At 35.5% G+C, this 25,320-nt stretch overlaps 1 protein-coding gene across 2 annotated transcripts in view; it reads left to right on the top strand.

Moving 5' to 3' along the window:
* The window catches only part of DNAH8 (dynein axonemal heavy chain 8), a 119,904-nt gene that overhangs the window by 20,846 nt on the left and 73,738 nt on the right, over positions 1-25,320 (top strand). The window contains exons 18-33 of one of the 2 annotated variants that reach the window (XM_085055084.1): positions 914-994; positions 1,752-1,868; positions 4,394-4,513; positions 5,266-5,392; positions 6,415-6,524; positions 7,453-7,559; positions 8,506-8,566; positions 12,194-12,389; positions 13,977-14,170; positions 15,735-15,861; positions 18,861-19,096; positions 20,800-20,904; positions 21,874-21,987; positions 22,571-22,633; positions 23,575-23,675; positions 24,610-24,747. In XM_085055084.1, coding sequence (XP_084911210.1) covers positions 914-994; positions 1,752-1,868; positions 4,394-4,513; positions 5,266-5,392; positions 6,415-6,524; positions 7,453-7,559; positions 8,506-8,566; positions 12,194-12,389; positions 13,977-14,170; positions 15,735-15,861; positions 18,861-19,096; positions 20,800-20,904; positions 21,874-21,987; positions 22,571-22,633; positions 23,575-23,675; positions 24,610-24,747 — 1,997 coding nt within the window. The remainder of the gene's footprint in view (positions 1-913; positions 995-1,751; positions 1,869-4,393; positions 4,514-5,265; positions 5,393-6,414; positions 6,525-7,452; positions 7,560-8,505; positions 8,567-12,193; positions 12,390-13,976; positions 14,171-15,734; positions 15,862-18,860; positions 19,097-20,799; positions 20,905-21,873; positions 21,988-22,570; positions 22,634-23,574; positions 23,676-24,609; positions 24,748-25,320) is intronic. The other variant, XM_085055083.1, reaches the window with a different exon arrangement.

The raw sequence follows: 25,320 nt of genomic DNA, 5'->3' as shown, positions 1-25,320 counted from the left end.
TTATAATAGAATTGTTTTCTACAGTCAAAGATTAACTAATCTATTAACTGACTAATCTGGGTAAGAGGTAGTTAAAGGTAAATTTGTGGAATGCACAGGTGAACACAGAAGATTGCATTTGAAAACCATCTGCTAAATGCTGTGTGGACTGGTAAATACTTAAATATAAGTATTTATATTTTATATATATCATAATATATATCTTAAATATGTACGTAATGGCACACTAAGTATACTTTGGTCATGAAATAATGAAAGCTATACCAAAATTTTTCACTATCTGAAAGTCAGTAAGATGCAGTTTTACAGAGTTTTTGACAAGAAAGATTGTAGTTAGTCTGGTTTGGAAGATATGGTGAGCCACAAAAATGTGAAAAATTTCACTGGTTACCTGCAAGAGAAGTTACATTTGTTATACCTACTGTATCTGATATAGTGTTATTTCAAGGAGCCTATATCTTGGGGCTGAGGTGTATCACACAAGATTTCTGCATGTGTGTGTGTGACATAAGACAAGAGGCCATTTAAAAACTGAGTTCACACCTGATTTAAGCATCTAAAGCACATGATACTCAAATTTAAGAGGGTATTGCAAGTTATGGTCACTAAAGCTCAAGTTGTCATTATTTCTGGAGAACCATCATAGTTTTTCTGGCTTTGTGCCTTAAGAAACTGTTGCATGAATGTGGCTTTCATTCCTTTTTCTATAGCATAATACGCATTGTTTACATGCCAGAAATGTTGTTTATAGGTATGCAATGTCTGTGCAATATTCTACAGTTGCTTTCAAATACAGCCTTGTGCTGCCTTCAATGTCTTTTTCTGATGATTTGATTGTATGACAAATTATTTGCCTCAGTAAAGAAATGCTTGAAATAATCTGCTTGATACAACCCTTTCTAATAATCAACAGAGTGTTGTCCAGTCCTATGAAGACTTGCGTAAAGAAACACCAAACATTTTTGTAAATCTGCTGACACCAAAAATGAAAAAGGTTGGTATTGTTACATGCACTTCAGTATACCTCATAAGAAGTTAAAATAACTTAGTAATAATTTATAATTCTAAAACATGGATCTGCATGTTGTGAACTTCATGAATTTTCCTAAGACCTTTAAGGGTAGAAATTTGCACTTTGAAACCCTCATACAGTTCTCAAATAATGTGTATTACAAGCAGATAATCTTAGTGCCTATGAGATATAAGATCAGTAGAACAAAAAAAAAATGGTCTTTGCAATCTATTTAACTCCACAAATCTCTGGCTTTAGCATGGAAGTTTGCGTGGAGAGAATTAATAGCCTTGTGAGTTGAGTTTCTTCAGTGGTGTAGAATGCTACACTATGATGTTATATGCCACACTAAAGGTACAATTTTATTGGAGAGGCAGAAATCTATACCACAAGCCATTTTGTTTTGCCAGACATTCACAAGTGTGAGTTTGTGACTGTTCTAAGTAACTCTCCCCATTTTGATTGCAAGTAGTAACACCAAAAGGCTACAGAGTTTGTGTAAGTTTTATATAACTACAAAGTTGGACAGAAGTGTGACAAACAAAAACCTGAGGCTGTAGTATGCACTACCCTCCCCTTCCTTCCTATTGCATAAATTTCTTTGATATTTTTTGTTGGAAACTTGTGACCTCCCTTGCACACCACTCTGTTTTATAAGCAATGATAATGATTCTAATAATAATGGCATTTAATTGATTCTGTTGGTTATTTTTTTATTAAATTATATCTTTATGCTTAGATGGAAAGTGTGTTGAGGCAAGGGCTTACCATGTTGACTTGGTCATCTGTGACGCTGGAAACTTTCTTTCAAGAAGCTGAACGAGTTCTGGATGTATTTAGACAGCTTTTAAGAAAGGTACACACTTGCTCACTATATAAATAAAACTAAAGCTTACAGAAATTATTTCTAGGACACTTTTTTCATATTGGAACATAATCTGTACTTATTCTTTTACATACATAGAAATTTTGTTTCTTTTTAAAACAGGTTAATTTTTTTGGAATGGGGATATACTCAATGATTCTCTCCCATTATTTCCATCGTGTTTTTGATTTTTGCTTCTGTCCTTAAAGTAGAATGTCTTTCCATGTCTTCTCTTCAGATTCTGGGCCTTTCCTTCTGATTTTCAGAGTCAATGCCTGTCTTTGAGTGCTTGTCTAAGAGTGAAGCTGCATAAAAGATACTTCCATGTAAAGACTGTTCAGTGGAGAACTTTGAAATATTAACTCTATTCGTAGCAGGCATGTTGTCAAACTGTGTCTTTTTTGTGCAGCCCATAAAATAATGAAAGAGAATATGCTTTTTCCTCACAGTTCTCTGCATGATGCTTTGTGCTCTTTTACTTTCTTGGTATTTGTCACATAATTTCTGAATTCTTTTGATTCCATATTTAATATATATGTTAATAATCTGGATGATGGGATCAAATGTACCCCGACAAAATTTGCCAATGACACCAAGCTGAGTGGGAAAGTGGAGATCCACCCTGCAGGAAGATCTGAATAGTGTGTGTGAAGAGCAGACTAACAAGAACCCTACAAAGTTCAACATGGACAAATGTAAGGTCTTGCACCTGGGCAAACATAATCTAGGAGTGCAGCATAAGCTGAGATCTACCTGACTGGGGAACAGCTTTGTGCAAAAGGGTTTGGGCATCCCGGTGGACAGCAAGCTCAGTGTGAGTGAACAGTGTGCTGCTGCAGCAAAGAAAGTCAGCAGGATGCTGGACTGCATCAACAACGGCATCAAGCAGCAGAGATAAAAAAGTCACCATCCCCCTCTACTCAGTGCTGGTCAAGCCAAAGCAGGAAATGTGTTCAGTTTTTGTTCCTGCTATACAGAAGAGACTTGGAGAGCATTCAGGGAAAGGCCACAAAGATGATCAAAGGACCGGGAAGCCTGACAAATTAGGAAAGGCTGAGAGAAATGGGTTTGTTCAGCCTTGAGTGAGGAAGGCTTAGGGGATACCTTATCATCATGGTGCAATATTTGAAGATTGGTTGCAAAGAAGATGGAGACCCCATTTTTACAAGAATTTACGTGGAAAAGGTGGGGGGTAATGGGTACAAGTTACTCATGGAGAGATTCCAATTTGACACAAGAGGAAAATTTTTTGCAATGAGAACAGTCAGCCATTGAAATAATCTTCCAATGGAAGTGGTGGATTCCCCAGCACTGTACACTTTCAAGACTCAGCTGGACAGGGCACTGCACCATCTTGTCTAGACCGTGCTTTTGCCAAGAAAGGTTGAACCAGACGATCCTTGAAGTCCTCTGATTTAACATGCTTGAGGACCTGTGTTACTTTGTTTTTTCTTGAGAATATACCTTGACAGTCAGAGTGCCCTTCTTGCTTGATGGTTAAACTGTATGACTATTATCTCGTCTGTGAATATCATAAATTTTATCTGCTGTGGTAGGAAATTGTTGGCCACTGGTCAGTGTATATAATTCTTTTTATGTATCGCAGAAAAATCATAATTATGGTCAAGGGCCCTGTTTGCCACTGAAACCCAAAGCTGGATAAAGATTGTCTGTGTCAGAAAGCAAGAGTTTTGTATGTCTGAGTATGTCTGAAATAACCATGTTTTTATGCTGAAACACTCTATTTTCCTTAACTATTTAGGTAGTATCATTTTTTTTACTTTTCCCTCCCATATAAATTTAAAAAAATTAACCTTGTTTAGACTCTTGATTTCTGTGAACGGGGTATTGTCAACAAAAAGGAAAAAAGTGATGTGGAACAGAAGCATGAGGTATATTGTGAAAAACAAGATGGAATATCCCAGATGCAGACTATCTCAGATAAAAGATTAAAAGTGGGACAGAAGTCAGTCTTACTTGGACTCAGCCATGGCAAAAATAATTCACTGTAGTTGATGGTATACTAATAATGCTGCAATTTAGAATCAAAAACCCAGCAAAAAAACCCCTATGTTGACTAAAAAAGAAGGACTGAAGATTAATTCATCAAGCAATTTACAGAAGATCCCCCTTGCCTTGCTGCTAGATTTGTGGTCAGTAAGATCATGAACAAGAATCTAATTATATTGATGTCGCTTGTTTTGTTACTCTCTTTTATTTAATTTAGCAGCAAGTGTATCTTGCATAACAGGAATGATCTGACTTTCTATTACTGCCTGTCTGCCTAAAACTGCAATTAAACCATCCAGGATTCTTTGGGAGTCTAGCCTTCGTAAATAACCCTTAAGTTACCATAACTCTTGTTATTATTCACTTTCTTAAAGGAGTTTCTACACTGTAACATTCTTGCATTTATTTTTCTGCAATACATTTTTTACCTGTCAGTTGTCTCTGAAATAGAATACACTATGCTTTAAAGAGAAGTGTGTGATATTAATGTGATTTTCTCTTTTTAGGTTTATATTTTAGGTGAAGTGCAAATTGGTTCAATATTAAAAGAAATAGCGAGTACATCTTTAGTTAGCTTACCAGTAGATGCTCCTATGAAACTAGAAGATGTGTTAGCTGACAATGAGGTGTGTGCCACTTTACATTTTTCAACTTGAATTCCAGGACATGTTAGAAAAAATGCCTTATTAAATGAAAATAAAACTAAAAAATAATTCTCTATTTGGAAATACAGAATTTTATTGGTAATTAAATTATTTTGGTTGAAACATTTTATATAAAGATACATTGGTTCTTTGATATTTGAGATACTTAATCTGTAGTATTTAATAGATAGTCTTATTTAAGAGCTTTGTAATTAGATGAGATTTTTTGTGTATGAAGGACCTCAGACATATATAGCCTTTCTTCCCCCCTATTTTTTCCAGATTGTTTTTTTAAAGGAGAAGCTAAAAATAATTTTCAACAAGTATATCTCAAAATCTGAACTTTTTCTTATTCCAAAATAGGCTAAAAATGTATTAATCATCAAATCAGGGCAAGTAAATAAAATCATTAAAGACAGTTGAAACAGTTGAAAATTTGGGTAATTTCAGATTCGGACTGTGACCTCCCCTCAATATTCAGGATTTTTTTTGAGCACCTAAAAGTACCATTACATTTCAAAAATGGATTTTTTTTTTAGGCATTAAAAATACAGTGATAACAGAAGATTTTTATAAATATACAAGTGTATTTTAATAAATATATCTGTTTAATTGAAATAGTTTTTGTCTGATAAATACAATATTCTGGGAAATGTTTTGAATCTCCATGAAGAGGAACAGTAATAAGATAATCAGTGATACTAATACAATCCATTGATATTTTTATTTAACAGGTTTATTCTAAAGAATGTACTGAGTTATTGAATATCAAAAGCATGCACATTGAAGATACTGTTCAAGAACTAATAAATCTATTTGAAAAGAATTATGAATTTCCAACTCCTAAGCCCTCAGAAGCAGGTAGTTAGTGTTGCTTATTTAAGTAAAAAGTTCTGTAGATTTAGCTAGTTTTTATCAAAAGTGGTCTGTTTTAGCTAATTTTCTTCAGACTTTTTCCTCCTGCTACAGTTTCATCTGGGTCACACTTCTGCCTTCATTAACTACTGTTAAACTAAACCAGTAGCTCATGAAATATGGAGGTAATTCAGTTTTGGTGGGGTTTCTAGAGTTAAAATCTGTCCTTCTGTTTAGATTAGTGAAGTATTTGCTCTAGAGGAAGAACATTGAAGTTCCATTTCTCTCAGTCACTCATCATAACTCTCCCCCTTCACATCCCCCAGCCTTCAGTGAAATACAGTGTTCCTCTCCTCTCAGCTGTGTCAGCTATTTAGTTCTGTCCCTCTGTTTTTAACTTTCCTGCCACAGTAGAATTGTGTCCCAAACACCAGTGCTTTGCTGGTTCATCTGTTTAAATGAGTATAGTTAACTGCTGGCTGATTCCCACTTCTTTAGGGTGTCTTACAAAGATTTTAGAAGGTCCTGTACTGTTACAAGAGAAATAGTTCGAGAAAAAGATTATGTTTTAAGGAAAAATTCATTTTGATGCCTAATCAGTAATGGAGCTTGTTTCTTTCATAGGATTTTTTTCTTCTGCATTCAGATATCTCCAGCTATAGAGGCATAGTCAGAATCAATAGTCCAGGAGCTTCAATGGGGTACAAACAGAAAAAGCTGACACAAAGATACCTCTCTCTCTTTTGTTAAATAGTTTATAATTTTTTTTTTGCCATTTTCACTGATATTTCCTTATATCCTTAATAACAGATTGGTAGTGCAAGTGTTTCTTAGGCTGAGATTTATAGGCTGGATTCAACCACATTGCTGGTGTGGAAAAGTGTTGTGAAATAAAACCAATTTTTGGTTATCCAGGCATTACTAAAATAAAAGTCAATATTGTTTTGCCTTTAATGAGGGGACAGCATGCTTTAAAGTAGAACATATACACAATTACAAAAAAATAGGGTTTTTTTTTTAATTTACAGGAAAACGTATAGCATTTGAAAGTAAGGAAGAGGAGGAAGCAAAAGTTCGTGTTGAAGAACCTCTAAGTGAGGATAGCAAGAGCACTGATAAAGAAGAAGAGTTTAAAAAGGTATTTTGTGAAAATAAGAGAATTATTTTTCAGGCCAATTGGATTAGTGAAGAGGATCTTGAGTTTTGGTACCTGCATACAGAAAGACATCACATGGAGAGTATCAAATGTAACATAAAAATGATGAAATAGCTTACCTAAAAAGTGAATTTAAGATGGATTTTAGCTTTCATAACTATATTGCATTCCATAACTATGTTATTCCAAATATCACCTCTATTGAACAAGTTCTTGACATTAGTGGTAAGTGTAAAAGTTGGAGAGTATAATGTTCCTAAGCCATAACACAGGCTTTTCTTGGGTAGACAGGAACTCTCATCCTTTCTATCCGTCTCTTCCAACTTTTCCAAGAAAGATTGTCTTTGTACTTTTTCCATGAAGAATGTAATCTCTTCATATTCAGTAGAAAAGGAAAGAAGAAGTACAGAACAAAGACTCTCAAACTTGCAAGCACAAATGCAATCATGCTACATGGTTGCATTGTTTTTTGTAATAGTGATCATTTCATGTTGCTGTATTTTCACATTCTTCTTAATCCAGCTGGATTCTACTGTTTGTCTCTTATTCAGCAGAGAATATTCTTGAATATGTCATGGTTTGGTTTTGTGGTTTGGTTTTGTGTTTTTCTTTTTAATATGGAGAGCTTTTCTGAAGGAGAGTGAGATTCCAAACAAATTTCAGTATTCTGTATCTGAAAAAGACAAGTTGTTTCCTCACATACTGTATTCTCTTTTCCACGTAGCTTTTACTTAGATACTTACTTATAAGCTATTTCCCCCCCAACTTCTCGCTTTGTGTTTTTCATGTAGCTTACAGCATAAATTCCTTCAGACAAAATCCATTAGGTTTGAATTAAAACCTTTTTGCAATAATTTTCAGGTTCCTAAGCGAATACAATACTGAATAATGTATGGTTTATTTATTACAGAATTGTAAAGACTTACTTGCCTATTTCAGTCGCCGGCTGCTAATCAGCCTCCAGAAAGCAACCCGAGCGTCTTTGGAGCGTATTAAAAGAAGAATGAGTGTTACAATGTAAGTTGCAAGTGAAAGATTTCTACAATAGTATGCATTCTTTTATGAATTCTTCATGATAATGGCAAGATCCATACAAAATCAGTCTCCTTTATTAAGTATAATGTCTATAAATTATTCTCTGTTCAAACAGGCATATACTTCAGAGACAGAATTGTTTCAGTATAATATATTGTATATTGAAAAGCCTACTTAGAATTCTATTAAGAGAATTTATTTTAAGCAAGTGAAGTTTATGATGGTTTGTCATTAATGTGTGTTAAAGTCTGAATTACTTTGTTCTCTTTCTAAAGACATTTTTCATAATAAATGTATTGAAATCCTTTGCCAAGTCAATAGGAAATCTTTAGTTGTTTCCTTCATATTTGTCTGCTCTATCATATTGTTGAATCCTTCCTTAATTGGTCATTATATCATACCACAGCATTTAAAATTTTACTTTGCTCTCTGTTTTTAGGTTTTAATTTTAGTTTTGAGTATGTTGACATCGTGTATTTATCATATTGCACTAGCTTGTCATCTTTGAAACTTTTTTTCCGTTCTATTGAATATTTCTCTAAAATGTAACAGGGCAACTTTTGCTTTTGATAGGTTGTTGCATGAAATGATCAGTGAGACTTTCTTATGCCCTATTAAAAGCACTGGCAGAGCTCCATCATTCTGAACCTGAGAGATTAAAATCTAGAGTCAGAAAATACTCTGTATAAAAAATTCTGAAAACTGTTGCTGAAGCCAAGCTAACCTTTGTCAGAATGGTGGAGCTCTAACTATTTTCTTTATCCTTTAAACAAGAAACTTCTGTAAGTTTTGGAAATAGTACATGATCTAACGTGAAAATTCTCCATGTGAGTTTGGCCAGAAAATGTAGCTCAAAATTATATTTCTCAGGTAATCTGAGGAGGTTTTGTGGTGAAATAATTATGATATGTGTCAAAATTATTTTCAGCAAATCTGAGGACATAATTCCTTTTCTAAAAGCAGAAGTACACCTTGAAATTCCCAATCTGGTAAGTTTTATGTCATATAGGTAAGGTAAAATACACTGTCTTACAGCTGTCTCTGCATTTCCTCAAGTGCAGGGTGTGGGCACACTTCCACTGATCCAGCATCTGTTCCAAAGGAGAGCAGCTGCTCAGAGCTTTCCGTGTGCTGAGAGCCCTGATGAAATGTGCTCACAGTCCCAGTGCTCTGGCTTCTGTCTCAGTGGTACTTGCAGAGCCTTTTAGCCTTGTGTGGTTCAGCAGTTACATTGCAATCTATTAATCTGTGCTCTTTGCAGAATGATTATAGTTCTCCTCATATATAGCAGTTGTGTTACTGGAATAGGTTCTTCATGTTGCTTTTTCTATTATTTATTATTTGTTTTAACTCTTACTTGTGTGATCGAAATCCTTTTGTTGAATTTGAGTAATGAACATTCTCTTTGCTCAGTTTGGCTTTAGTCACTTAAATAGGAAATCAGATGTCCAGAATGAGGAGCACCGAACAAAAATAGAAGATTCAAAACAAACAAAAAAAAGACCTGTAGATTTCTATGTGCAGGGAAAAGAGGCAGCTTAAATGCAATGTACTGAAGCATTAACTTGTTTTTCTTCTGTAGAGTAAGGTAACTGTGTGTCAGCAATATGTATTTTTTATTTTATGAGAGAAGGTAACTCAATATTTCTCAAATGTTCTATAAAGATTAAAGGTTTTATATTGAAATTATAATGAAAGAAAGGTTCTGTTCTTGGGTGATATTCCTTTGACATTGAACTGGTGTTCATATTGGCATTCTGTTATGCATTCACATTTTGTGTGTGTTGTTTGTACACATGATATGTAAGTTCTGTCAAAGTGTAGAATGTTTGCCTTGTTGATATTTGTAGAAGCATAAAGCACCAAGCTCTACCAACTGCAAAGGAATTACATCTCTCTTTCTTTCTAGTCCTCAAATGCTTGCCTGATCCAGGGCAGTAATCAAGTAATTCTGGGTAAAATACCACTTTGCTAATGCTTTCTAATGCTAGTAAGATTTTGCAAGAGTCTTGCTTTTAAGTATGCAGTTGCTCAGTCTCTGAAAGTGACTTATAGGTCATCAGAGTCACTTTTAAGAAGTTTATATCCCAGTCCTGAACACTCTTGTAGATGATTCCATCATTTTAAAATGATGACTTGAGCATGAAACCTGTAAGATTTTTTTTCTAAGTCTCCATTTGAGGATTGAGCATATCACAAGAGTGATCATTCTTCTGAATTTTAATAAGAAATTATGTTTTAATTTTCATTCCCAAATCACTCTTATATAACTTCTTTTTCCTGCTCAGTGTTTTGGAGAAACTTATGTGTGCCTTTATCTTATCTTGTATGGAATTATTTCCAACAATGATAGGACAAATCACCATTAGCATTATTACTGACAATACAGTTCAAAAGGTTCTGGGTTCAGGATTTTATGGCTGTTTGTGTGCTACTAAATGTTGTGTCTACTGGCTAGAGCCTGTTCTTCGATCCCAAATTGAGCTAACATGACTTGGTGTATATCCATGATAGTAAATGCTTTTCTCCCTGAAACCAGGACTTTGCATTCAGACTGAGTGTTGGGAGCAGCCCCTGTCCTGTCATGTTTTATTCATCAAACTGTGCCTCGTGTTCTTCTTGGAAGATTCTTTTTTTGCATCATCCCAAACTATGCTATGGGAGCATCCTATTATTTATACAGTGTGGATGATGGCCACCAGAGCCAGTGTTTTGTCCCTATTCTGTTTGCTAGTTGTTCTCAATTCACATCAGGAATAATTTTTTTCCTTCCCATTCTATTTATCACATAGTCTGGTAGTTGAATAAAGGTTCTCTTTCTCTTCTAACTTGGGTATTGATTGCTCTCAGAATTATGTCCCAAAATCCTAGCCAAATATACAAAAACTTCAGCCCTACTGCATTGAGTTCCCATAATTTACTAAACATTGTGCTTTTGCAAAAGTTTTTGAAGTAATACTACCTTTGTGAGAAAAGAAACACAGCATCTATTCAACTAGGACCTTGGACACATTGATCCAGATGATTTTTGTTTGCATGAAATTATGGTGTGAATATATTTGTATGTTGTAAATGAGTCTTTTAGATCACTCAATCACCAGCAAAGTATCAGCAAAAGCAGGTTTAATATCAAAGTGAAAGCATGACAAAGCTCATTTGCAAGATTCACTCTACTACTTACTAGATGGTTAAAGCACACAGAGAAAAAATGGACTAAAATCCAAAACAAATCAATCTAAATTTTAAGTGAACCTAAAATGATCTACGTGGAGGATGGGCACAGGAAAAGGATAAGGATGGGAAAGGGTAAGGATTAAAAAGGAGTAAGGGAGACCCTCTCATTGAGTCACAAGGTTCAGAGTGGACCCCTTTGTGAAAGTTAATCCCAGACTTGGCCAACAGTCCAGGCCTAAATGTTTAACAGCACTTAAACTTAGCAGCACTGACTCAAACAATAGCCTACTTCAAACAATTAAACAAAATGTTCTATAGAATTTACTATAAGCACAACAGTAACTCACTTATAGGTCTAGCTTACTTAGGAATCTAATGTACTTAAGAATCTAAGAGAGCAACACGGTACATTTGCTATAGCATGTTCACACACACACCCACAAACCTAAAGGAGTATGAATAAGGTATACACCTGCAAAAAATTCCCCTTGAGTTCAGTGAAGTGCTCATATCAAATGCCTTTGCATCTTCTCAACAGGCAAAGTGTAGAGCCGTGAGGAGTGGGGGTATCAGCCCAGAACCTGTCATCAGTGTTGGGCAATGGTCCTCAAGGTACAGCAATACTAAGAGCTCTCTGGCTCTGAGAGGCTCCACTCAGAGGGGCATTGCTGGTCACAGCCCACTGTGGTCCAGGAGAGCTCAAATGGTCTCAATTAGGACTGCAGTTTATAGGGTTGCAAGAGAGTTGCCTTTAGTCTTGGCAATTTTCCATCTTGGCCGAATTAGGGCTGGTAACTTCCTTCAAAAGTTCAAATAATAAAAATATTGTTCCACTTGAGTTGTTATTCAGGCAAGAAAAGTAAGTTTCCAAGGCTTTTTTTAATAAAAGACAGGACCTCTTTAGCTCACAACCTCTTTAGCTAGGATGGTGTTTCTGATAAGCTCAAGAGGAGCTGAGCCCAGGTGCTGTTTGTCAAGGCCAAGGTCTAATGAACATTTCTGAGATGGTAATGAGGCCCAAGGAGGGCAGGAGGTGGTGGCTGTACCACAGCATGCAATTTCCAATGCTTTGTTATTCTAGACTGTAAAGAGCAGGGCTTGTTATGTATTCCTACACATTATATAAAAGTCATTATAAAAATACTGCTTAAATGTTGTAGAAATTTTTAAATTAATTGTAAAAAAAGCCAATAAATCTATCTGCTTATATACTTGATTGCCATTTCACCCACAGTATGACTGCATAATTAGACAGTAGGTCACTATAGTATGTTTCATCTCTTTGGAAGCAATTCTGAGCCAGACAACCTTCCTAAAGTTATGTTTTCTAGATTATCTTCTGCGGTAAGCTCTGCAATTCACTATGAGTGGAGTAGAACTGAGGTCTCAAAAATGGCAATCAGTTGCATTTATTTCAACAATGTTTTGACTGTTTTAAATAGGTCATCGTTCCCAGTTTAGATGATATACAGCATGCCATCAACCACATGATTCATTTAATAATGGAAGTAAGTCGTGGAGTTGCTCAGTGGGGACAGAGGCATTTGCAAAAATCTATTTTAAAACCAGAAGCAGGCACACAGCAAACACCTCCTGCAGGCCCTGGATCACAAGGAAAAAAAGCCAAAAAAGGGGAAAGTAAGTGTTTTTTTTTTGTTTTTTTTTTTACGTTTTATTTTACTTTTTGATTTAATAGCTATGCCATATACAAATCTTTGTGAATAAGCTCACTTTTCTTCAGAGAAGCCTACTGTGGATTGTCTTACATTAATTTATGGGTTTATTTTGATTTAATTATCTCTATTTTTCAGAAATAGCTTTTCAGGTTACATAAATATTAGAACTCTGAAAAACAATAAGCAAAAAATATTTGAATAATTTCTAGATTCTAGATCTTTTACTTCATTTAAGGCAAAGTAAGCTTTCCAATCAATCTTTTTTCCTACTTATTGTGGAATGTAGCCATAATGATATAGTTGAAACTGTAAACAATGATTTTGTGCTAAATCTCATTGAAATATTGAGATAGAACAAGAGCTAGATTTCAGGAAAGATTTTAATTGCTGGATGTTTTACTTGATTGGATTATAAAACACCTCAGGTTTTTTTTATGTGAATAGTCAGACTGGAGACAGACCTACATCCATTTTAGTTAAATACTTTATTCCTTAGTATTGTCTCCAAGCATCTGTCCATACATTTTGCCAGTAGCCATAAAAGCCTAAATATATTTTCCCATTGGGTTCTCTTAGATGTTTGGCTGACCCAGTGATATGCAATGCAGTTATATCTTGTTATGATTCCTTTGAAAAGTCTGTAACATCTTCGAAAGTTTTTCATTCTGACAGTCAAGAGCTGGTACTTTTTATTCTTCTACTAATGTGTCTTGTATGATTCTAACCTCTTTTAATGGGCTTCAAGCAGAGTGGCAAGAACCAATCCTTGTTAGACTGTCATAGTCTTTTCCTCTGCTATGTCAAAATATAGCATCAGCAAGTGACCATTTTCATCACCTTTAACTAGACATCAGCAACACCTGGGGGTGTATGTTAATGTCTGGGCAATGAGATTATGGAGTACACTGGTAAAAGGATGGATAAATCTGAGACTGTTTCCAGTGAGCAGACCCCAGAAAACATCTTCAGAGTCAGAGAGAACTCGGAGTTGCCTTAAATCCCCCTCATTAAACAATGTATGTGGTGGGAAGGGATTTTTCTTCTTCATTCACAGAACTCTGCTTCAAAATGCTTAGGCATTATTATCACAGAACTAGCCCATCAGATCTCAAGAGTATCAGTTCCTATATTGACCCTGATTGTCTCAGCAACTAATCAAAGAGTTAAAGAAGCTTGCACTGCTTTAAGCAGCATATACAATTTAAAAACTTTAATTATAAGATTTTTTAAAATGATGAAATAATGTGAAATGCTTATGAGGCCTTTGATGTTCTGCTTGCAATTAAATTAAAATTAAGAAAATGAAATTTGTGAATGAAGAAGATTATTTTCTTTCCATTTGTAAACTTTCATTTTAGGTTGAATTTGCTCTAGCAGTATAGTGCCTGGCATGAGCTAGCAGCTGGTACTTCACATTAAGCAGTCAGACAGATGTTTGAAGAAGGATATTCAGCCTTACTGAAGAACATCATTGCTCAACTTGGTTTAGAAGAAAATTCTAATCAGACTGTTAATAATTCATTGATTTTTATATAATTTTATTTTACAGAAGCAGCTGATGTTGCAGTCATCAAAAAGATAAAGAATTTTTATGCAGGCGTTGCAGAAAATGAAGCTATTACTAAATTAATTGTGCTTCTCTCTTCTGCTGGGGAGGATCTAAAAGAAGTAGCTAGTGAAGTTCTGCAGGAGTTTGATAAATACAAGGTGTTGTGGACAGAAGAGAAAGATACCGTATTTCAGGTCAGTTTAATGATCATCACCTACAGGACTGTTCTTCATTAATCTTACCTTTGAAATCAGAAAACACTGGGAAAAATCAAGGGGAAAAAAAAATTAGAAAACACATCTACAGCTGAATTTTTTCTTTCTGTAGAAATGGTGCTATATCTCCTAAGAAAAATAGTAACATGTTAGCTGATTCTTGTGTTGTGGTTTGTCTTTTCCTGCTTCTGTGCCATTCTAGATACTAAAAACCTAGTAATCACTTTATTTTGTTTGTGTAACTCTGGATTTTAGGCCACGAGAAACTAACCCAGTTTCATGTGAGGTATGTCCCTATGCAAACACAGGTAGCATGGGGAATCAACAAGAGGAGTTAGAGACATTCACACACCTGCAAGGCTGGAATCACAGAGACACGGTGGGATGGCTCCTATGAGTGGAGTGTTGGAATGGAGGGACACAGCTCTTTAGGAAGACTAGGCAAGGAACACCAGGTCAGGATTAAAAGGAGGGCATGGACAGGTGGTGTTACAGTGGCAGTCTGCTACAGGCTGCCTGACCAGGAAGTCAGAGCAGAAGAGACCTTCTGCAGGCAGGCAGGAGCAGCCTCACAGTCACAAACCCTGATCTTCATGGGGGACTTCAGCCACTCCGATACCTGCTGGAGGGACAACAGAGCAGGGCATAAGCAATCCAGAAGGTTCCTGGAATGTGTTGATGATACTTCTTTTTCCAAGTAATTGAAGAGCCAATGGGCAGAGGTGCCATGCTGTACCTTGTTCTCACCATCAAGGAGGAGCTGGTGGGTAATATGAAGCTCAAGGGCAGCCTTGGCTGCAGTGACCATGAAATAGTGGAATTCACGATCAGTTTATGTGGGCTAAAACCCACCAATTCTTATGCCGGGCTGAAAATTTGCTGTTAGTCTAATTAAAATTTTAAGTCTAATGAAATTAATGTTATTAGCTTGATCTAGATACTGCCGAGGAATAGGATACTACTACAGTGAAACCTTCAATAATAAGGCAGTTAAGTTTTATACACACATGCTTTAATTTCCACATTCTTCCTTTTCCACCATGTTAACACTTCCACTGACTGTCCAGGTACTCTTGGACAGAAGAGTAGAAATGGGATAAAGCTTTCAGCATTTATTACTTGCCCATGCAATGTAAGCATAATCAATGCAGGTCTTAAGAACAATTTCTGAAATGCAGCTTTTCAGAATCACAAAACTTTTCTACCCTTGAGTTCTGCTCAGAGAGCTACTTAGAAGGTGCATTTTATTGTTTCACACAGAATTGGGCTTATGAGGGACTCTTTCTGTAAGTGTGGGCATCTATTTGATCTCTGTTTTGTCACCTGTTTCTCTCTTAAATTTGGATGGAATTTCCCAACAAGGTTGAGTGTTACTGACAGAGTTTATAAACATTCATTTTACCATGCTAGCAAGGCTACAGTAGGCTAAAACCAGGTATAATGTTGGTATACATTTTCAGTAATTACTGAATAACAGTTACAAAGTTTTTACCAAAATTATGGAAAAGGACATTTGTTGATTGACATTTTTAACTACACACAGGATTTTTTTGCTACTGATCCCTCCCTGTCTGAAATTAAAGAAGAAATACTTCGCTATGATACGTTTGAGCAAGAGATGAAAAATTTAAAACCTGTTATTTTTCTTGGTTCAATTGAATTGCACACAGGTATGACATTTTCTTATTTTACTATGTACAGTAATGAGATAATGAGTACAGTAATGAGATAATGAGTAAAACAATCACAGAATCACAGAAAATGCATAGATGAAAGGGTCCCACAAGGATCGTCGAGTCCAATTCCTGGCCCTGTACTATTCCCAAGAGTCGCACCATGTGCCCAAGAGTATTGTTCAAATACTTCCTGAACTTTGTCAGGCTGGTGCTGTGACCACTTCCCTGGGGATCCTGTTCCTGTGCCCAACCACCCTCTGGGTGAAGAACCTTTTCTAATATCCACCCTAAACATCTCGACACAGCTTCAGGCCATTCCCTCAGGTCCTGTCACTGTCACCACAGGGAAGAGATCAGTGTCTGCTCCTCCTCTTCCCCTCATGAGGAAGTTGTAACTGCAGTGAGGTCTCCCCTCAGTCTCCTCTTCTCCAGGCTGAACAGATCAAGTGACCTCAGCCACTCCTCACACGGCTTCTCTTCAAGGTCCTTAATCATCTTCATTGCCTTTCTTTGGATGCTCTCTAATAGTTGAATATCTTTCTTATATTGTGGCACCCCAAACTGCCTCAGCACTCAAGGTGAGGCTGCCCCAGAGCAGAGCAGAGCAGGACAATCCCCTCCCTTGCCCTGCTGGCAATGCTGTGCCTGATGCACCCCAGGACAGGCTTGGCCCTCCTGGCTGCCAGGGCACTGCTGAATCCTGTTCAACTTGCCACCAACCAGGACCCCCAGATCCCTTTCCATGGCTCTGCTTTCCAGCATCTCCTTCCCCAATCTGTCCATACATCCAGGTTTACTCCATTCCAGGTGCAGAATCCAGCACTTTCCCTTGCTGAACTTCATATGGTTGGTGATTGCCCAATACTCTGATTTGTTGAGGTCTCTCTGCAGGGCCTCTCTGATCTCAAGCATATCAACAGCTCCTCCCAGTTTTGTATCATCTGCAGGCTTGCTTAGTATCCCTTCCAGTCCTGCAACCAAGGTGTTTATGAAAATGCTGAAGAGCACAGAGATGATGATGGGGCCTTGTGGAACCCCTCTAGTGGCAGGTTGCCAGTCTGATGTCACCCCATTCCCTGCAATCCTTCGTGTCCAACCATGATTCAGCTGCTCACCCATTGCATGATGTGTTTATCCAGCTGTGTGCTTTGTCCAGAAGGATACTACGAGAGACAGGTTTATTCTTGTAAATATATATATTTCAATATGAATAGAAATCACTGAAGAGACCTTGCCAACTATCATCCAGGGCTCTCTCAGACTCTTCTAAGAAATCTGACTTGAAAAAACCCTCCATTCCCCTTGCCTTCTCCGCTTGTAAGTGTGGACAGTAAGTTCTGTCACAACTGTGAAGTTATCATGGAGGCATGCCAAAGAGTTAATGATTGTGTATTGACACTGATTTGATCATCCCTGGTACTCCTGTCTGGCACCAGGTCAGCCAATGATTATAAAGGGCATTGGAAGCATAAAGCACCTTCTTTGGTACTGATGAAAGACTAGCACTCAGTAGAATCAGTGTGTTTTTCACTTTCAGTGGTTGTTTCAGGTGGAGACATCACTACTTAGTCATTCCTATGGTTAGTGTCTCTGGCTCTCAGAACATTATGTTCTGAATTAAGCTGTTTGTTCTGCAGCATTTGTCCCACAGCTGAATGTGCTAAGGATTCCCATGGCGCTTATCCCTTTCACCTCACAAATTATTGCAAGGCTGACACACCTTCTCTGGTCCAACTCTCTGGTTGGTATGTAGGGACAAGTGGAAAATGTGTCCCATTCCAAATATCATTGTGGTTGCATTTCTAATGAGCAACCCTCTTCTTCAGAGAGATTCGTTTGATTAGATTAAGAAATAATCTGTAAAATTTGTCTTCCTTGCACATCAGAGAAGCAGAAGCTGCATGCTTTGAAAACTACAGTTCATTTCAGGATTCTGGTGGTGTGTTAACCCTATTTCTTTCAGTGAACAAGTGAAAATGTCAGACTGCTGACTGCAGATCCTCATCCAGTTCCTGGATGCAGTTTCTTCTTAACTAGACCACTCTGGAAAAGTATCTATTATTGTGTGATCAAGAGGAGTAAGAAACAGTGTATCCAAAACTAAATAGATTTTGTTGATGGTCACAGATCTCCCTCACCTGTGACCACTGCATCAAAGGGACCCAAGTCCTCTAGGTTACAGAACAAATATATTAAATGTCTTTTATGATCTGGGACAGCAGGTAACTTCTCGGACTCAGTTTAGGTCTGGGAATTAATTTATTGTGATTTACAGATTCTAACTTCTGACAGGGTATGGTAGTTTTCTGGAATTACCCCTGGTCTTTAGGAATCATCTCTTTAATGTTAATAGCCACATTGTTAAAGGAGAACCTATATCTGCTTTAGAATTTGTTTTGTGAGCAGAAATGTTGTATGCTGTTAGTATCTTTTGTGGGTTTTTTTTCTACTAGAGTACGAAATGCTGCCTGATAAAATCCTAATTTATTCTGAAAATAAATTAGAATTTGTGACTTTTCTATCACTTCAATGTATGTTTGTGTTTATATATTAACCAAATATGACATGATGTGTCACCCTACAGTTTTAGCTGTGAACTATTCCAAGTCCCAGTATTGAAATCCCAAGATGCCATTTCCTCCATGGGTATAAACCATTTAAATATCATTCATCTTTGTGCATTTGGTTTATATATATCAAAGATATTCTCTGAAAATCCACATTAACAACAGGACATTTTGTTCTTTATTTACCTTGTCTATGTGCTCCACTAGGTAAGCTTACCAATATGTTTTACAGATAACATAATATACAATAAAACAACAGAAATATATTTAGTTAGAGTTGAAATTGTTTTGAAACTTTTAAAATGCTGTAAATGCTTGTCTGCTTTTTTCCAGTTACAGTTAAACAACCATATTTGATGATGTCAGCTTTTTAACAGAAAAAAAAAAATAGATTAATTTTTTAATTTTTATTTTTTTTAAAACTAGGACCACTGAAAACAGCTTTAACAATTGAAGCCCATTCCTGGAAGATGGACCTCTGCCATTATTTAAATAAAGAATATAAAAAGAAATTGCTAGACATGGTGACATTCCTAAATGAATACAACTATAAATTGGCTCAACCTCTGGCTGAATTAGATGATGTCAGATTAGCAATGGAAGCTTTAGCTCTCATTCAAGATAAGAGAATAGAAATAGATATGACTATGGGACCTATTGAGGTAAGATAACTTTAAATTTTTTATATTGAATAAGTATTATTATTATTATTAGTGATATATATATAATAGGTGTCACAGGATAAGACAAACTTTGAACTCTAACATTGAGTTCACTCTCTTGAAGGAACTAGGTTGAAGATGGGAAACAAAATATTATTATGAATTTTTTTTAAATTATAAACTATGAAACAGCTAAATTGATAGATTCTGTATTAATACAAAACAGTGATTTTTTTTCTTAAATTATAATATGAATACAATATAAGAGAAAACATGCAGAAATAAGATAAGAACACAAGATGAGGGAGCACTATTCTCCCTTTTGCTTTTCATTAGCCTTAATCCTTTTCTTACCTTTTCTGTGTGTGTAAACAAATATCTTGATCATAGAACCCCTTGAAATATAGCCAAAGAATATTCGTGGAGCCACATATCACAGTGTGCTGTCAAAAGTTATTCGCATCTACTAAATGTTATTAGTCTGTCTTCAGGATATGATAATCATGCTCATAGCTCTTAAATAAAGCAAGCAAGAGCAACTGAGTTAAGCACTGTCTACTTGCTAGGCTTTACATGTGTAGGAAATGATGCAAACTTTGTAAATAAATGAAAGGTATTGAAAAAGATGAAGTATTAACATTTATTATTATTATTATTATTATTATTATTATTATTATTGCCCTTCTGCCACTTTGAGATGAAAATTTGAGATAATGATCTTTCCCAAGCTACTTATATTCCATATATCTTGTGAACATTTACTTCCTTTCTATATTGATGTAATCAGTTCTGTCAGTGTCAGTAGGGCTAGTCACAGTAACAAGTCATCCTTAGATCCTTTTTTCTCCTTCTCCAGGAGTTGAATAACCCCAGACACCAGTGCAGGCTGGGTAGAAATCATCTCTGCCATAAAAGAACTGAGTTTCTTGGTCCACCATAGTGACCATAAGCTAGAAAATTGCCCTTGCAACAAAGGGGCTTAAGGGTCTCCTGGGCCTTTTACAAGTTGTGTTTCTAACAGGCTGAGGGACATGATTCCCTCTCTTCTGGTATATGCTATTTATCTGGAGTGCTGTGTCCAGTGCTGGCTTCCCAATACAATACAAACATGGACATACTGGAGCGAGTCCAGCAAATGTTGAATAAAATGTGAAAATGAGCTTATTTTTAAATAGTGCAGTGTGTATAGAAGGAGGATCATAAAGCAGAAAATATGCAAAAAAATTTCAGATGAGAACAAGCAATAAGAAAGGTTCATTCCATTACAGATACATATACATGTATCCGACAGTTTGGCAAACTTAGCAATAAAGGTTTTATAGATGATATGGCAAAATATTTAGAAGTGTGTAACTTAGTGTGTGCAGTTATTCAGAGTAAGGAAAAATTCACCAAAATCTGTATTCAGGTGGAATGTAGAAAATTAGCAGAAAATGCCACTGAGATGATAATGTTTTGTATTTTTCAATATTAAATTTATGGTGTTTGTATATATTTTCCTGTTACTTAATACAAGATATCTTTGAAGAAATGGTTTTTGCTGTTGTTCACTTGTTCTTCATTCTTCAACCTTATTTTAAAAACCCCAGTTATGCCTAAAATACATGAACATATATTCTTTGAAATGTTTTTTTTACAAATTTGATCTATGTTCCCTCAAATGAACTTATAATACATTCCTAAGGTTTTATTTTTTCATCTAGGAAGCCTATGCCATTTTAAATGCATTTAATGTGGAAATTACAAAAGAGGAAACAGAAGGTATTGATTCAATGAGACCTGCTTTTAATACATTAAAAACCCAAGCTGTAAGTATATCAAATTATGTTATTTTCAATTTGTGGAAAACATGTGAGTTTCTTCAGATCATAAATGAAAAAATGAGCCCAGTTGTCCATCCTCTCTGACTTCTCACTCTTGACATCAGTTGTGCACTAGTGTCAGTATCTTCTGTTAGTATGTTCATTTTCTAATTTCATTTCTATAGATATTTTTAATATTTAAATATTATTGTAGCTTTTAGATATGTGTTTAAAACCTGCAAGAAAATGGTCTTTCTGCTCTCCTTCATTTCCAGTTTTTGTGTCATGCTTATGCAATCAGGGAGTTTATTACCCTTAGCTTACCTTTTCTAAGAAGTGTGTATTCTGCCAGTGCCCTTATCTCTAAGTGGTGGTTGTACATTTACCTTTATTATTTAGGACAGCTTTATATCCCTCAAAAGCTCCCTGTTTATTATTTTATCTAATGGAGGGACTTAGATGGAAATATGCAGATTTTTTGTTGAATCCTTGAAATTACATCCTGTTCCACAGATTAATCATTCAGGAAAGGGCTCAAGGGTGTTTTACATTTTCCTGCAGCTCTTGGTTATTTCTCTCAAGGTTTTGAATAAAGAAAAAGAAATTTGTTAAAGAGAAGGCTGAGCCATCTGTGAGGAAGATGACTCTAATACTTTGGGGTTTGACACTTGTCAGAGAGAAGAGAATAGGGTCTTCTTGTTCCATCATCCCTTGTAATGAAACACATTCCCTTAAAGGCCACAGGGAAATTTTGTTACGGTTTTTGGTTGAGGTGATTGTTTTCTATTCTCACCTTTCCTCTGAAAATTTAAACATATAGCACCATAAAAGGAAAAATATATTTTTAGCATCAAATAATAATTTTTCCTTCCAAAATTTGATATATTTGATTTATAATTTTGGTTTATATATAACTCAAATACCCATTCCTGATTTTTACAGAAATAACTTTTATTTTAATCTTTTCCATGCCAGACTGCAGTTCAACATGAGTTGGTTGAAGTTCAGCCCAAATTTAAGAAGGATTTGCTAGAAGCAGTTGAAGTTTTCCGGGAGGATGTAGCAAACTTTGAAGTAGCATATGAATCGGTAAATGAATTTAGTAGGTGCATTGTAAGAGCTGAACTTAGTTTTTCAGTATTTTTGGTTTGCAGTAGTTGGGTGCCAGAATTTTTTTCTGCTTAGCTGCTGATGTTTGATGCCATGGTTGCTAAACAGTCATCATTGTAGGTCAAACTTTTCTGTATAAAGATACAGTGATGCATACAGCTCTATAAAGAAGGAAAAGAAGCTCTGGTAGTGCAACTTACAACAAAACCACAATTATAAATTACGAATTAGTTTAATATGTAGCACATACTATGGCATCATTAGAAACACATCAATGTTAAAAAGGACCACAATCTGGGTTTTGTTATTTTCAGCAAAATAACAAAGTATGAAAAGTTAGAGTCTAATCCTATTGAGTTTACTTGAGGTAAGGAATATTCAAATCCATAAAAGTTATCTTTTTTTAGATTTACCATTGAAAGTATTGCATTGCCAAGATACATTGCTTGAGTGGAATTTGACTAACAAAAAATATCTATTCTGTGGTGATTTGTAAATATACAGTGGCCTCCAGTCACTTTGAGAATTAATATTCAATTTTTGTTAACTGCTTATTTGAAAGGAAGGGCCTATGGTTCCAAATATTCCACCTCAGGAAGCCAGTAGGAGGCTGCAGACCTTTCAGGTAAGAAAGTAAGCTGTTGAATTTCCAACTAATTAATTAAATATGCTCTTGATTATTCTAACAATTTTAACAAATAATAATTTGGATATTCTGTGTAATATTATGTTAACTATACCTTAGTTTCTCTCATGCAATGTTTTCCTTAAGGTGGAAGGACTGATTGATTGATCTGTAACCTCTCTTCACTCTTCAAATTTTGAGAGCAGAAATTATCAATTTGGAGTAATAAAAACAGTAGAAAAGGGAAGAATCAATTGTGACACCTTGATAATGGCTGAAAAGAAGCCAGGTTACAAAGCAGTCATGAGTCAATCTTCTAACCTTTTAAAGATCACATTTTTCATTAGACAATTGTCTTTTAACTTGTTATTTATTTGTTATAAGCTGTAATTCACAGGTCCATGAGCAGTATTTGCTCTATTTTTAATTCTTCTTCCTTTTTTTTTTCAAGTTATAGTAACTTGAATAGTGTTTTTGTCAGTCTTACATATTGTATAGATTGTAAAAAGTAAGTCCTAAGTTTGTGAAAAGCACTGAGTAACTAACAGAAGGTGCTTAGTCCTTCTATTGAATCTACTATGTAATGAAAATTGAATGATTCTCGTTAAATTTGCCGTATTTCTTATTTTGCCAAGAGAATGCTTTCTACTTATGGATATTAGTTGGATACTAAAATCATTCCCCTTTCCAATTTTCTGTGGTGATCATATCCTTTGGACAGCAGTTATACTTTGAAAGTAACTGTATTTTTTAACACTCTATTGTTTTTCTTCAGGCTATATATTTGTTCAGATCAAAAATATTTCCAGATATTTTACATATTCTTCTAATAGGATTAATGAAAGTTTAAAACTGTTTAATGATTTATTTTTAGACAATTTTAAATTAAAACATATAAACTTATATTTTCATTTGTGTTGTATGAAACATATCTTGATCAGATTAGCTTTGATGAGCTGTGGAGAAGGTTTATCACATACTCAGCTGGTGAACGCTTGTTTGGATTGCCTGTCACAGAGTATGAAATTCTGCACAAAGTCAGGTAACTGTGGAAATATGGCTGTCTTAAGTGTGTATTAAGTAGGCTAGAAAGTCTTAGGCTTACACCAAAGGCAGAAATATTACAATATACAAATTTTCCATTGTCTTGAATAAAATAGATAAATAGTTAAAAAAAAATTAAAGTTCTAAAGAATTTTTCAACTAAAAAAACTCTATTTATTTATTATTTTAACAGAAAGATACCAGATAATTTACTGTGTAGAAATACTCTATAAAGGAGCAATAGGACCTGTTCTAGAAATAGAACTAGAGCTAGAAGTAGAACTAGAACTAGAAATAGAAAGAAATAGAAATAGATGAGTAAATACAGCATTATCTATTAAGATATGGTGGAAATTGAAGAAGAAAGTGTAAGGAAATACTCTATCACATATGTAAGGAAATACCACTCTATCATATATGAAGAATTTAACTTTGAGTAGCTGTACAAATGATTATCAGATTCTAAAGTTTTTGCTCCAGTCATTTCAATAGTTTGATGATGACTTACACTAGATGAGGACCTGACTGTTTCTGGCTGGTTTTAGATCAGAGCTTTAGCTCAGATTCATAGAGTGTTTCTAAGTAAATTGACTAGTTGCTTCCACTTGCCATGCTCTGCTTTGCCCTGCAGAGCCAGCCCACAGCATATAACCTAGGTTTTTTTTTTTTGACTAATGGGAGGTTTGGAGAACTAAGCAAAAGCAAAACTTCCCTCAAATATATGTAGTGTGAATATTAGGTCCTTAGAACCAATCATCTGCTTTTTTTTGTGTGGATTTTTTTTTTATTTCTACATTAAGAAATGCACTGGAATTGGTCTACTTTTTTTTTCTTTTTTTGGTATTATTATTACATATATCATGTATTTAAGTATTGTGAGACATCCAGAGATCTGATTGTAATTATTGGCATAATTGCTTCCTTTTTCCCAGGAAGGAGTTAGGCTTGCTTCAGAAATTGTATGGATTATATGATACTGTAATAAACACCATCCAGGGTTATCATGACATACTTTGGACAGAGATAGATACTGAAAAAATTAATACTGAACTTCTGGATTTTCAAACCAGGTATGTTTAAAATGCGAATAGTAAGAAATGTTAAATGCATTAAGATTTAGGTGAGTCCAGTAAAAAATACTGAACCCTAAATATAGCATTTGGTATATTTATCAAAGCTTCCATGAATAAGGTTTGTCATAAACACTGAGATTATTCAAGAATGAAATAACACCATGCTTCTAGTTAACCAGCCTTTTACCTGTGGCTTTGGTAAGTGAAGGGCAAACGATCAGTTGAAGTGGTGATCTCATTAGCTAAATCAACCGAGAGGTTAGGAGGACTGAAATTTTGTTTGTAAAAGGTAAGTCCTTCAACTGGGATGATTAGCCCATTGGTTTTAAGTTTTGAATACAAGAAAAACAGGCACAAAATTCTTAACCCCCTCAGAGGAAGGCAGGCAGGTGTTAAACACCCAGTTTGACAGCAAGCAGGGAGCTAGCCAGGGTGGACATGCTGGCAAGCTTAGCTCTGAGCCACAAACACACTGCTGTATTGTTCCTAATTACTGGAAATCTGGAATTCTATCAGTAGGAGGTAGACAAATAAGTGATAAAGGATGCAAAACCAAGGCTTTATTGTTTT

The sequence above is a fragment of the Lichenostomus cassidix genome, chromosome 3 (genome assembly GCF_008360975.1).
Source record: "Lichenostomus cassidix isolate B80296 chromosome 3, HeHo_3.0, whole genome shotgun sequence".
In the NCBI taxonomy this organism is placed as follows: domain Eukaryota; kingdom Metazoa; phylum Chordata; class Aves; order Passeriformes; family Meliphagidae; genus Lichenostomus; species Lichenostomus cassidix.
The sequence above is the reverse complement of the archived record's forward strand: the minus strand, read 5'-3'. Positions and strand labels throughout refer to the sequence as shown.